The sequence below is a fragment of the Pundamilia nyererei genome, unplaced genomic scaffold (assembly GCF_000239375.1).
Source record: "Pundamilia nyererei isolate P.nyererei 1_Seehausen unplaced genomic scaffold, PunNye1.0 scaffold00077, whole genome shotgun sequence".
Lineage (NCBI taxonomy): Eukaryota > Metazoa > Chordata > Actinopteri > Cichliformes > Cichlidae > Pundamilia > Pundamilia nyererei.
This window is the reverse complement of record NW_005187478.1, coordinates 444,706-458,528: the sequence shown is the minus strand read 5'-3', so window position 1 is coordinate 458,528 and position 13,823 is coordinate 444,706. Positions and strand designations below refer to the sequence as shown.

Genomic DNA, 13,823 nt, shown 5'->3' with positions numbered 1-13,823 from the left:
ACACACAACATTTTCCCATTTTATTCCTGTCTATAACATCCAGGTATTATAGGCAGTGAAAGTATATTCTATTAATATATAATTAAATAAATATATTACTAAATAAAACATAACAGCCCGTTTTTATTTGAACATAAAATTACAGAAAATGTGTCCCAGAGAAACAGTTATCTTAACTAATAAAACTAACAACTAACTTATCAAAACAAACCAAATTACATATTTATTTTTATTTAAAAAACTGTAATAAAATCCATTCATTAAAATACAATTATGGTTTTAATGTTTAATCATAAAGGAATAAATAAATAAGAACGCTTAGCTTCTGTAAACGATCAGGGTCTCTGTAGGTCTGCTCCTACCCCAGGCTTAGCCGCAGTGGTATATTGTTTAAGCAATGAAATTATTATAGAAAATGGACAAATTGTTGTTTGTAATATATGCCACTGTCTACACAACTATATAGAAAACGGAGTTGAGTGTGGCAACATCCTCTCCTGCAGCAAACCCGGTAGGATGCTCTAAGATCCTCACCGTTGGTCGGTTCGTATCCCCATCCATGAGACATGGCTGCTCCAACTGTAAGCTACCCTGGTACTGATTAATCCACGTCAGTCTGCCGGACGACAAAAAGGCGAAGGATGATCTGTAATTACCACTCGCTGCGTTGCTTTATATACGCCGTGTCAGTCCTCACCCCGGTGGGTTTGGCTTGCCGCTTCTTAAGAGAGAACAGGGCAGCCATTCAGAGATGTGATGGTGGCGTCCTTTACTAGCCCAGTCCTCCTGCTCGCCTCTCCTCCCCCCTGCTTTCCTCACGATATGCGGGGTCTCACTTTTGAAACGACGTGATGGCGATTTTTCAGCCCGCTCTCTCTTCCCCTGGCAGAGAAGGATTAGTACCTGATGCGCGCACATCCTCCACACATGTATCTCTTCTAGCACCCGGCAGCGTGCCGATGCTGTCTTTCGGTGCTTCCAGCGGATCTGATATTGTGAAGCCTCTTGCCAGCTCTTGTTGGTGTAGCTTTGTGCACGGGATGTTCATGCCTTTGCACGCTCAGAGAAGCTTATTTGTGGAGTGGAGGCTTCAGCCCCGCAGTTAAACCGTTAAACACAAGCACACTTTCCTACCAAAATAGCCCTAGTTTTCAATATCCTAAGCGAAACAGGTCAAAACGCAAATAAATAATATAATACACTTTAAACCCTAATACTCAAAGTAGTTAAATACATTGTGTAAACGTAATTTCCACTAAAAATCTATTAACTTCAATATTTTGAGTTTCTCTTTTTTCAGCGTGAGTTAATTGAAGCAATTGAAGTTATTTTGCTGAATAAGTACCAGTTAAAAATATTTCTGGTTTAGATATCTGACAGCAAACATAAAATATTTTTTAATTTTTAACATAAAGATCGGGTTCATTTTGATTTTGGCATTGGACAATACAACAGAACTGCTTTGATTGGTAACTTGAAGGGTATTCGATTTTTATTATTCTTTATATATTATAGATAGTGCTTGCCTTGCTTTCTTGTTGCCTGTATGGTGGGTGAAACTGACCCAATTTCAAATGGCAGCACACCTGAGCAGGCAGGGCTCTGGTGTATAAAAAGCCCATAAACTCGCCCTGCCAGAACCTCTTGGGTTTCTTCTCTGCTTATTTTTCATGGACGCTGCTTAGCTGATAAAGCATTTCAGTTTTGTTTTTAGCACATGCTCTCTCAAATACCCTCTGTGAATTCAGACATCATGTGTTGATATGCTGACAGTAGTTCAAGCTAGGTGTCTTTATTTTATTTAACTGAAATATTGTGAAATATCAGGGGTGGCTGGAGCTCAGGTGGTAGAGCAGGTCGCCTACTAACCGGAAGGTTGGTGGTTCGATTCTAGTCTGCTCCAGTGTGCATGCCAAGTATCCTTGGACAAGATACTAATCCCAGGTTGCCCTTTGATGCATCCATCGGAGTGGGAAAGAATGTATGGTTGTTAGTTAGCACTAAATGGGTGTGATTGGGTGAATGAACAAATTGTGTAGAGTGCTCAGATAGAGTAGAAAAGTGCTATAAGAACCAGTCCAATGGCCTCCAAACTCTATATGTGTTCTTGTTCTTTTTTTATCACATACTTTGAGCCTGGTTGTGACAAATGGAGACTCGTCTGCACAATTATCTTGTTCTCAAGTTTTTTTATGCTTAATTAAAAGCTTGGTGTGCTATTTTGTAAGACTTCAGTGTTACATTTGTGTACACTAAATTGGCTAGTCGTATCTTTGGGTTTGCCTTTAGAGAAAGTCTGAGTTATTAGTCACAGTTTGGTCATTTGTGGTTGACTGATATTCTGGGGACTATATCTGCTGAGTATTAGCTTCGGGAGGCCTTTGGAGAAAAGCAAACTTTGCCACATTAACTTGTTAAAACCAAATCAATGAACTTCAGAATTTTGAGTTGTTTCTTGGGTTATTTGCCTATTGACAAACATATTGAGCTGATCTATAGAAGTTTTCCATCTTGCTTTGGGGACACACCTTCTAAAATGACTTGGATTGAACATCTTTTGATGCGAGTAATGCAAAACTGATCCGGCAAAGATTTTAGTCTCTGAGGAAAAGAAAAAATTAATCTTAAAGTTCAGTATATGGTAGGAAAATAACATTGCAGTGATGTCTTCATCAAGCTGGACTTCCCCTTGTCTATTGATAAAAAAAAATCAAAGTTGCCACAGTGTTTTACAGATCGGAGAAAGCACAGTGACTATATGGAACTAACTACATTGGAGACTGTATTGACCAAGCTGGTGCAGCAGCGTATGTGAGGAAGTTTAAATGAACCTTTCACCTCAAAATATTACACACAATAGCCTACCCTATAGTAACAACAGTTTAAAATGAATCCAATTGAATTAAAAATGAAAAACAAAAGTATAACGTGTATATAAATATTCACAGTTTTTGCTTGATACTTTGTTGAAGCACCTTTGACACTAATTACAGCCTTAAGTCTTTAAGTATAATGAAACAAAGCTTGGCACTCCTATTTTTGCACAGTTTCTCACATTGATGATCTTAGCTGTAGCATGGCCTCTGACTTTATATCTATTACACGCTCTTTTAATTTTATTCAGCATGTCTCTGATCCCACTCACTTTAAAAGCCACACCTTGGCCCTTGTGTTTTCTCTTGGCTTAGACATAACTAATCTCTGTGTCAATGATGTGCAAGTAAGTGACGATTCTCTTCCTCTGGACAGACCACCATGAAATTTCATGATCCATGAGCAGTTCATAAATCAGGATTTTGCTCAGAGGTTTTTTGATTTGCTTGAGCCAAATTTGATGAGGGGTTACAATGATGCTGATGTTGCTACACAGTGTTTTAACAATCACTGTTTGGAGTTTTTAAATTCTGTGGTACCCCCAGTAGAGGTGGTTAACAATGGGAACGGGACTCCATGTAGTATGGCCAAATCTGCCGTATTTAAAGATTCTCTGGGGTCTGAGACAATTAAAAATAACATATTAATTTCTGTTAATGGGCGTAATAAGAAAATGTTAAATGTTTCTGAGCCAGTCACCATTTCCTGTACCCTAAGATCAGCCATTTATAACACAGAGCTACAGTTGGCAGCAATAAGCAGTATTTAGTTTCTGACCAGTTATTGGAAAGATTCATGTACCTTGTTCATGAGCCAGCTTTTGAACCAACCGTCCTTTGTTTATTCTAGCTTCCCCAGTTTAGGTGCTCCACAGTCTGTTTTTCATTATTTTGGATTAGCTGTTTCAGTTCATGTTCCTGTTATCTGCCTTAATAATCATCAAAAGTGACAGCCAATTCGCAGCAATAGTGCCTCAAGGAGCAAACTGTTCTGTGCATATCACTCTGCAACACTGGGTAATGTTTGGATGCATAAACAAAGTATTCAGAACAGTTTGCCAGCAACAGGTTTCTAAATGAATGGACAATAAACCTAAAATTAATGTGTGGTGTTATGTATGGGCAGAACTTTGTGCCATCAGAAACTGAATTTGAATAAGTTAAATTCAAATTTGAATTGCTCAGATTGAATAAAAGCTTCTAAAGCTGAATTTGAATAGGCCTAATTTGAAATCGAATGTATTGGTTTGAAAATGATCATCACTAAATTGAAACTGAATTTTATTTTTTGAAAATTAATTAATTCAATTTGAAATTGTATTCCATCATTATTTATATTTAGCTCTTGAATGCCTACAGTTTCAGTTCACACCATTCAATTTAAGTTCTGACTTCAGTTTTTGGGGTTATACATCCGGGTCCATCTGGAAAGCCACAGAGTAATCGAGTGCCGGTTAATAGTGCTATGTTGTACCTGCGCACCCAGTGTTAGTGAGCGGACCTACAGCATCTTGAAGTGCACAGATTAAGTATTCAGAAGTCTTTCGACATGTCAAATGACCAGCGGATAAACTCTTAGGTTGGTAAGGCAAGTTTATTTGTATAGCACAATTCAACAACAAGGTGATTCAAAGTGCTTTACAGAGACATTAAAAAACAAAAACAATAAAAAGCAAGATTTAAAATTGATTAAAAAAACAGTAGATAAAATCAGCAGTTAAAATGTAAGTTTTGAAATTTAAGCTTAAAAGTGTGGATTTGGTGCTTTATTCAAATGCAGCTGAGAACAGGTGAGTCTTCAACCTGGATGTAAATAAACTGAGTGTTTCAGCTGATCTGAGGCTTTCTGGGAGTTTGTTCCAGATATAAGGAGCATAAAAGCTGAATGCAGCTTCTCCGTGTCTGGTTCTGACTCTGGGAACTGATAAAAGACCAGGTCCAGATGACCTGAGGGATCTGGAAGGTTCATACTGGGTCAGGAGGTACATTTAGTATCATTATTACATCCATACAATATTGATTGTAAATAAGGTTAGCACGTTGTTAAAGCAGGCCATACAAAAGGCGTCATACGTTTTGGCTCGATGGCGAACCTTTGGCTGCTCTGGTGGAGGGTTTATGGGGGACAAAAAGGGATTGGGCCGGGGGGTAGATCTGAGGGAGAAAGGGAGGGGGAGGAGGGTGATGACCTGTCAGGGGTTTGGGGGACTGGGGAAGGTCGTGGTCCCTGGTCCTGGTCGTTGGTGTTGTTGAGAGAGTTGGAGGCAAATAGGGACCCCTCTTCTTGCCTCTGATGTCTCACCTTTCTGAAGCTTATCTCAGGTGGGGGCAGATGAGGCTCCTCCTCAAGGTTTCTGCTGGGCTTTGTCTGTTCTTGGAGTACTGTTTGTTCCTCTTTATGAGATAACTCCTCATTTATCTCAGCCTTGGCACCAAGCACAGATGGATGACGTATGGAATAAAACAAGTTGGAGGTGAACAGTTTCACCCCTGACTTGTTAAAATTAAATCCATTTTCTTTAAACAGATGCCTGCGTTCCCAAAAAATATTAAAATTGTTGATAAAATGCACTGAGTGGTCAGTACATGCTGATATGAGCCATTTATTCAGTGCAAACAACCTCGTCCCCTCCTCTGACGGGCGGTACAGGTCCACTGATGAATACAGCTGCATTCAGAGAGTTTACAGTATTTAATAATCCAGTAAAGTCCCGTTTCAGAACCTCCGTCTAATAAATGTATTACCTGTATAAGAAAAAGCATCATGTAAACAAATAATAACCTAACAGTAACTGTTATGCTTATTGTAGCTGTTAGCTAAAAATATGATCGATTGTTTCCAGTAGAATTCCAAAATTGTCATCCTGTACCCTCTCAGAGCCCCGTATGCTTGCAGAGACTCCTACAGTAGGGAAATATGCAGAAGAATGTCCAAAACCATTGTATTTCAGGTTTATTTATGTCTTACGCAGCATCCCAACTCTTTAGCTAACTAAATAACTTTAGCTAGCTAAGTGAATAGTTGGTGACTAGTTAGTCTTATTCATTAGTGCAGCATTACTGGCCAAATCTGGCAGGACCAGGCAGACCCGGGTTCTGGGGGCTGGCGGAGTACTTCCGCCTGTTGGTGCCTGGGTTTGCGGACCTGACCAACCCCAAGGGCCGTCTCACTTCCTTTTTGGTCTTGGGGCGCAGGCAGGATGCGATCGCTGCTGTTTTCTCTGCCCACCCCACAAGTGGTACCCCAGATACTGTACCTCCCTCCATCCAACTGCACACTCACTGTGCATCATTGCTAACTAGCTAGCAACAAGCCTCTAATGCAGTATAGTAACGACTAATAGCAAACAAATTAACAACAGAGTGATGTTAGATGTTGTAGAACTATAAGATGATTAGCAGTGTTTCTTTTTCATAATAGCATAATTTAACGAGTCGTCAGATGAAGTAAACCCATCTGCAGATAAAATGGAGTGTAAATAAAAGTGTAGGGGGGCATGTTCGTGGACATGTCCAGCAGGTTTGTGGGCAGGAGCGTGACACAGCCAGTCCACCTCAAGTCACTACTGCAGAAACTGGCTCTAAAATTATAACATGGCAGCTCCCACAAGCAAGAAATTTTAGGCTTCCTTTTTTGTACAATAGGAGCCAGGTGCAGCCAGGTCGTCCGTCTTTTCTACAGTCATTGGTCCTTGCTAAGAGCGAAAATTATGCATAATGCAGCTGTTTTCATCCAGGATGCAGTTTCCACTATACCACTGTGCTTTTGTCCTCTTGTGCAAAAAAGTGAAAAATAAAGCTATGTCCATATCCATGCTGTAGACTGTGCCACTATTACCCACACAAACTGAATTCAGCTAACTGTAGAGCAAGTGCGACTGGAAGCGATAAGCGGGTTCCAGACAAGCAGAGTAACAATTCCAAGGAATTTGATTATTGGGAACTGGTTCTCTACAAGAACGATTCCCATCCCTAACGATGTTAGAATTAACACGTTTTAGGAGAACCTGCCCTATTTAGCTTACCTCTTTCAGGTATATTTATTAATTGTTTTATTCTTTTGGTTTGTTTTTAGAAAAATAAATATGTTTTGTAAAATTCAGTCTATGACTCTTGTGATTTTTGTTCTATCCTTTATATGATGCAGGAAAGACACACAGATACTTTTCTGAGACAAGGCTTATGGAGCAAATACTGCAAATACCTCAGAAAGCCCCATCTGATTCTGCATAAGGACAGCAGACTCCAGAGCATGAAGTATAACTCTTTCACAAACATTAAACATCTCAAACAAATGAGTATCTTCATAGAAACCATTTACAAATCATAATCAAACATTCACATGTACACTGTTGTACACAAGCAGATGGAACAATTGAATTTAAGATGAGTTAGGAAATATAATATTGGACATTTTTATCCCATCTTACATATATAACATGACTGAACACAGACAACAGTGCTGCTGTAGGTAAATTAAACCGTTCTATTGCATGCCATAACATGTGATAAACTTGGTTAATAGTAAAAATTAATTAGATGTTGATTATGCAGTTACGCAATATTTCTTTAAAGTTTATTGACTATGGGTTTAATTCAAAACGCTTAAGGTTACTTGGCAAAGGTGTCTTTGTGTCATTAGCATTCATCACATAAGTTAGCACTGGTGGTGTTGATTTACATGTTAATATGTGTTTACTGTGCTAGTGTTACTTTTTTCCTGTGTTTTTCCATTGCCAGTATAACCTGATGTTTTATATGGAAATGATGAAATAATTTGTGCCCACATCCATTTAAGGGCTAAAAATGAAGCCAAAACCAAGCTTGTCTTGTCTTAAGATTTCACCAACATGTGAATATCGCCAGCAGACTATAAACAATTATAGCTCACCATTAGCGGTTTTGGCAAAGAAAGACAGACAACCATTTAGTTTATCGCTTAAAAGAGCAGGTGAACAACTTCATTTAAATTGGTTATATGTCTGTGTGTTTACAGTAATGAACAAGAGCTCCATTGCATTATACTCAATACATGAAAATGATATACCTCACGCATAATTTTTGTGTACCTCCAAATTTATACATAAAGACATTTCTATGATAAACTGATACAGCAAAATGAGAAATTGCTGCATATAGTTTAGTAGAAGGCTGGAAATGGAGTCTCTGCTCAAAATTACATTGAATAAAAACCTTATCAACACACTAAGATTCCTGTTTTCCTTTATCTTAACCCTCAATTCTCCAAGTCCCTTTCCCCCCGGAGTTAAGTTTGTTGCAGTAACAAAATTGCACTTCCTTTCTGTTTCAAAATAAAATACACTTGATTGTATTTACATAAATGTATGCTGTATCAGTATCAGAAAAAGACTCAAATATTTTGGACTGATTTTGAATTATTGATTGCAGTAGTCACTGTTGGTGTCACATGGTTGCCAAAGGCTAGATATGCTGTTTAGGGCATTTACACGTTAAAAAAAGCAGATCTGCATTAGGTATGAAACAGTTCGAACACATGTCTGCCTGGAGGCTCGTATATAACGACACCTGTGTCAAAGGATGACCTGAGGATAGTACAAATTCCAGAACGACCCCAGTCTAATTTTGGTAGGTAAGCCATATTAATTCATTAAAACTTGCTGTAACCCGCCGGTCTTCCGGTGTCATTCTGGCTGCCTGTTGGTAATTTATCGTTTGCGGACGGCTGTCTTGCGCCACCCGTGCCCCCACATCCACGCTCACGCAAAAACGCACATCCAAGCGAGTCACACACATACACACACATTCCACCGGTGACTCTGTAGTCATCGCTTTGCTTCCAGATACCGACGTGCTTTTGGATTTAGCAGCCGGTGCGTCCTTTCAGCGATGGTGTAAGGAGCTGCCAGAGGTAAGATGTGCTTTAATTGATAGATTCAGGTTGGAGCGCGTGACAGGATACAACAGTTTATCAATACATCCGCTACCTGTTTTGGAATGAGTCACACCGGTAACAGAACGATACCCGGTGATACCTTTAGACGCGCTTCGTAATGTGACAGCTGTCATTAACAGCCGTATGCTTCACATTTATTTTGCCCTGAGCTGCAGCGGCGTTAATGGAAGATCCAGCGGCAGCCCTGAGAACGTGCCAGGCTCGCGCGTGGGAATGTATGCTGCTGTCGCCTTTCAAATTGTCGGCTGATTTGAGGTGGTATTGCTCTGTTCTTAAGCTGTCAAATCCTTAACATGTTTTGACGAAAATCTTCGATGTGTTCAGCAGAAATCGGTTAAATGTCTCCACGCAACGCGTCATCAATATCAGTGCAAGTCAAAGTTTGTGGATGTGATCGGCGCCGAGCCGCTAGCAAAGAAAATAGTGCTGACAAGAAGCCAGTGGAGCTAAAGAGAAGGTGTGTCGAAATTTGAAGGATTTCCCCAAAGAGATTGTGAATAATAAGCTAGGGTATTGCGGGGGGGCTGTGGGCTTCAAAAGACACATAACGAATGACTGGACATGTAATGTGGCTTTCGCTCCGTGCCAGTCAGACATAACTGATGAAGGAATACCTCGATGCTGTTGGACTGGATGTGCCTGTGCAGACCGCACTGGCACAGCTGGATGGAGGTTTTTGTGGAGAAAAGCAGTCAAGGTTACGTTGGCCGAAAATGAGCTTATCTCGACATTAAATGCAAAGGTTGATGAGATGTCAGACGTGCTGTATGTTGCAGTCTCATGCGGGGATGTACGCACTGTATCTTCCGCTCCAGTGAGGAGTTGTGAGCTCAGAGGAGCTATGTCAGTTGTCGCCTGTGGCTGAGGATGAGAGGACATGCAGATCCAGCATGTTTCTAATTCAAGAAGACCAACTGGTAGGCTAATGATAACAGTGTGGGCAGTGCGAGTGTCAGCTCTGAAAGGATTATTTTATCGTGATTATTCTCCCACACAATGTGGAAATCTCAGTTATGCAGTACAGTCATTTCTTACAGAAGTGACTTAGACAAAACATCAGACACAAAATTTAGTTTACCCTCTCTCTATTTATACATTCAGCATAAGAAGAAAGCGTTGATATTCCACACAATAACACATTGTAAATGCATAATTATCTGATAGGGAGGGTGGAAGCAGCATTCATTGGCATTATTAACAAGAATCCTGTGACAGTGTTTGTAATTGTGTAATGATTTCAGTTCAAGGCGTTTTTGCAAAACTCAACACAGTATGAGGATGTGCTCCAGCTTTATGCTATTGTACATTAAACGTTAGGGTTTTATAGCGTCCAAGTCCATTAGAAAGGTTGATTTTGCACCAGAATAAAAAGCATTTCTTTTAAACATAGAGTAGCTGCAGTGGTTAGCAGTGTTGCCTCACAGGAAGATGGTTCCTGGTTCAAATCTCCTGGGGGGGGTTGCTTTTCAGGTATTCCAGCTTCCTCCCACAGTTAAAAGATGTGTGTGCTTGGACAATATTTTCTTTATCAACTTCATTAGTTCAATCACATCTTGAGCCTTTAAAAATAATACTATACAAAGTAAAGACTGCTCTTTTTTAAGTTAAAACACATGTAAATGCATATTTATTGGCTGTCCCCGATCTTGTTCTCTTGACCGGTTGTCAACATATTGAAGCTAAAGAAACTGAACTTTAACACTAAAAGATGCCCTCTGCTACCCTTCGTGATTAACTATTACTCTGAGAGCCAGATGTCACCAGCACCAAGACAAATACAAGCAAGTCCTGTTACTAAGCAGCCATGTTGAAATACATCTTTGCTCATATTTGGAAGCAACATCTGAATTAACTTTTATTTCAGTGGTCAAGGAGACATAAAAACTACATATACAGAACATCCAGCAAAATATGATCGATGCTTTCGTTTTAGAATTCTAATCTCAATTCAGATTTCTTTGAGTGACATGCCACTCTGATAACATCTCTGCTGCTACCCAGGACCTGCTCCTCTAGCAGTGGCTTGGATACACTTGGCCCTGTAACAGACATAACGGTCCACAGCATTCAATGGACACACATGCAGAAGTTGCAGTAAGCTGCAGGACCTGCAGAGAGATATTTTATTTCAAGTAAACATGAAAATAATCAGGCAGACATTACGAACACATTTACATATAAATACATATTAGCCACCTAGCTTAATCATTTCTGGCATAGAAGGACCCTGAAATGTACGTCATACCTTCCTTGCACAATAGTAACTTCTTAGCTTTAAATAAATGATCTCCCCTGTTGGTACTGCAACTTCTGTGTGTGAGTACATTTCACGCTTTGGAGAGGCAAAGTGTGAAATGGACACAGTGGACTGGCGCGTCTGACATGACATGCTTTGCTGTGATATTGTGTTGAAACTGTACCAATGTTGAATAACGTGGAATGTCATGCAGGCCATCTACTAATCAGAAGTTTAGTGTTTGGATCCCAGTCTGCATGCCGACATGCAAACCCCCCCACATAGTAAGGAGGTCTGGCCCGGATGTGGTATCAAGCCGGCACTGCTGGCTGACTTCTGACATGATAAGATGTATGCCATCCAGATATGGGCTAGGCCTGGCATAGATGGCACTGTTTATGTGATGGCATGCCACATCTGGCTTGATTGTGCTTTGGTTTATGTGGCCCAGGCTCATAGAAAACAGGTCTGGCCCGGATCCAGCATAAAGCTGGCATTTCTGACTGGCTGGTGTCATGGCAGGGTGTTTGTCAACCAGATGTGGGCCAGGTCTGGCAATGATATTTATGTTCCTATTTTCCTATTTTAGGTAGAAGACCAAAATGCCATGTTGCAATACTATACTGCTATGGTAGCCAACGTTTCTAATGCAGGTTTGACAGGTTTGTGAGTGTAAACTTTATCCAAAACCTAGTGAGGGTTTACTCATGTGTACCACTGGTTGGCTGTAGCTCAGGAGGTAGAGCAGGTCACCCACTGATCGAAAGGTTAGTGGTTTGATCCCTGGGTCCTCTAGTCTGCGTGCATGTGTGTGAATGTAGTTAGGAAGCACTCAGTTTAGAGAAAGTGTGTGAATGTGGCATGTTGTATAGAGCACTTGGAGTAATCTGGGAGACTAGAAAAGCGCTATATAAGAGTCAGTCAATTCACTGTCTGAACAGAGTTTTTTCACGTTACTTTTGCACTGTTTTGCATGTTCTGGCGCATGTTGTTATTACATGGCTTGATTAAGGTACACATTAGACTGACATCTGATGCCAGAGCTGAAACTGTTCTGGGCCAGCACAGGGCCAGCAGTGTGTCTGCAACTGGCCCGTGGGTGCACAAAACTTACATAGGCCCACATACCGCAAAGAATGACGGCCCTTTGGTGGCCCACATTTGGTTTGCCAGATGTGGCCCACACATGGACCAGCACAGGACCACCAGTGTGCCTGCAACTGGCCTTGTGCTGGCCCATGTGTGGGCCACATCTGGCAAACCAAATGTGGGCCACCAAAGGGCCGTCATTCTTTGCGATATGTGGGCCATCTGTAAGCACATTGTGTGGGCCAGATCCAGGCCATACCAATTTTGCTATGTGGGCCAGGTTTATCTCTGACGTGTCTGCTAGAGTATGAATTTGTATGAATGTGTTTAAATTGGTGAATGAGGCATACGAAGCATGTGTGCTCAGGTAGAGTAGAAAAGTGCTTTACAAGAACCAGTCCATTTACCATTTAATTTGATATTAAAGATATTTCTCTATATAAAATGGCAAGATAACTTGAGCAACCTATCATGTAGATTTACTGTCAAAATCTAACATACTTCACACAAATTCACATTTAAGCTTTACATTTCCAGTTTATCGGCAGGTCTTGCTTTAAAAATAACCTCTCATCTTCCTCTCCTGTCTTCTCTTACTCATTTTTTCTCCATCTCTAAGAGTGAAGTTATCACACATGGCAAAACCCCCCTCAAAAAACAGAAAACCAAAAAACAAATGACTCAAATGATTGTTTTAAGTGCCATGATCACAGTTGAAATCTGCATGCATGACTGCATGACAGTCATGCAAGCCAACGGGGCCTTGTGCTGACTTAAGTGCCTCCATGATCTAAACTCAGGCTACATCTATGGGGTGGCTGTAACTCAGGAGGTAGAGCAGGTCATCTACTGATTGGAAGGTTGGGTGGTTCCCAGTATTCAAGTAGCCAAGTGTCCTTGGGCAAGATACTAACTCCATTGGAGTATGAATGTGTGTGAATATTAGCTTAAGAGAACAAAGTGCTTGGGTGAATGCAGCATGTATAGAGTGCTCCAGGAGAGTAGAAAAGCGCTATAAGAATCAGTCCATTGGCAGCTAGAGCTCGAACAATAAAGGAATTCTAAGACTGTTATCTATGCACAATATTTTGTGATTAAAAATTATATAAATTGGTTTAAATCTTTTCAGACAAATGGAAAACAAGCAAAGTGTGTTTTCAGGTAGTATGATTTAAACATTGTTTACTGTTAAAGGTCAAGGAATACCTGTTGCCAACAGGGCTGTTGAAGAATGCCTTCTGGTGCACATCATTAATCTCAAAACATCACACAGAAACAAAATTGTGTGATGAGTAGTTTGAAAGAAAAAACCCATATTCATTTGTGTTTTGGAAATGAACTAAAACTTTTGTTTTTGGACAGGGATGGTGACAGAAAATATTTTTCCAGTTCCCGCTAACCTAACTCACTCAGCTGTGTTTGTGGATGCAGTCAACAAATCACAGTGACACATTACATTGCAGTGTCCTTAAGCTCTTACTGCTGCGTATTAAGAGCTTAAAAATAGCTAAAATTAACAGTCTTTCTTGTGTTGATCACCTGCGAGCATTGTGCATTGACCAGTCACACAAATGCAAGACAAGTTGCTGTGGGGAGAAATCAAATACATACTGCTGTCATAAACTATAATATGCTAGCTGAGATTAGGGCTGCTCAATTAATCGAATTTTAATCACGATTACGATCTGGG

At 40.4% G+C, this 13,823-nt stretch overlaps 2 protein-coding genes across 3 annotated transcripts in view; one reads left to right on the top strand and one right to left on the bottom strand.

Annotated features, from left to right (window-relative positions):
* Positions 1-823, bottom strand: part of cahz (carbonic anhydrase) — a 7,852-nt gene extending 7,029 nt beyond the window's left edge. The window contains exon 1 of the mRNA XM_005737541.2: positions 535-823. Coding sequence (XP_005737598.1) covers positions 535-568 — 34 coding nt within the window. The 5' untranslated portion in view covers positions 569-823. The remainder of the gene's footprint in view (positions 1-534) is intronic.
* A 7,780-nt stretch (positions 824-8,603) lies between these two features.
* LOC102194642 (disks large-associated protein 1-like) overlaps positions 8,604-13,823 on the top strand; it is a 167,052-nt gene continuing 161,832 nt past the window's right edge. For both annotated transcript variants that reach the window (XM_013911991.1, XM_013911989.1), the window contains exon 1: positions 8,604-8,763. The gene's annotated coding sequence lies outside the window, so the exon portion shown is untranslated. The remainder of the gene's footprint in view (positions 8,764-13,823) is intronic.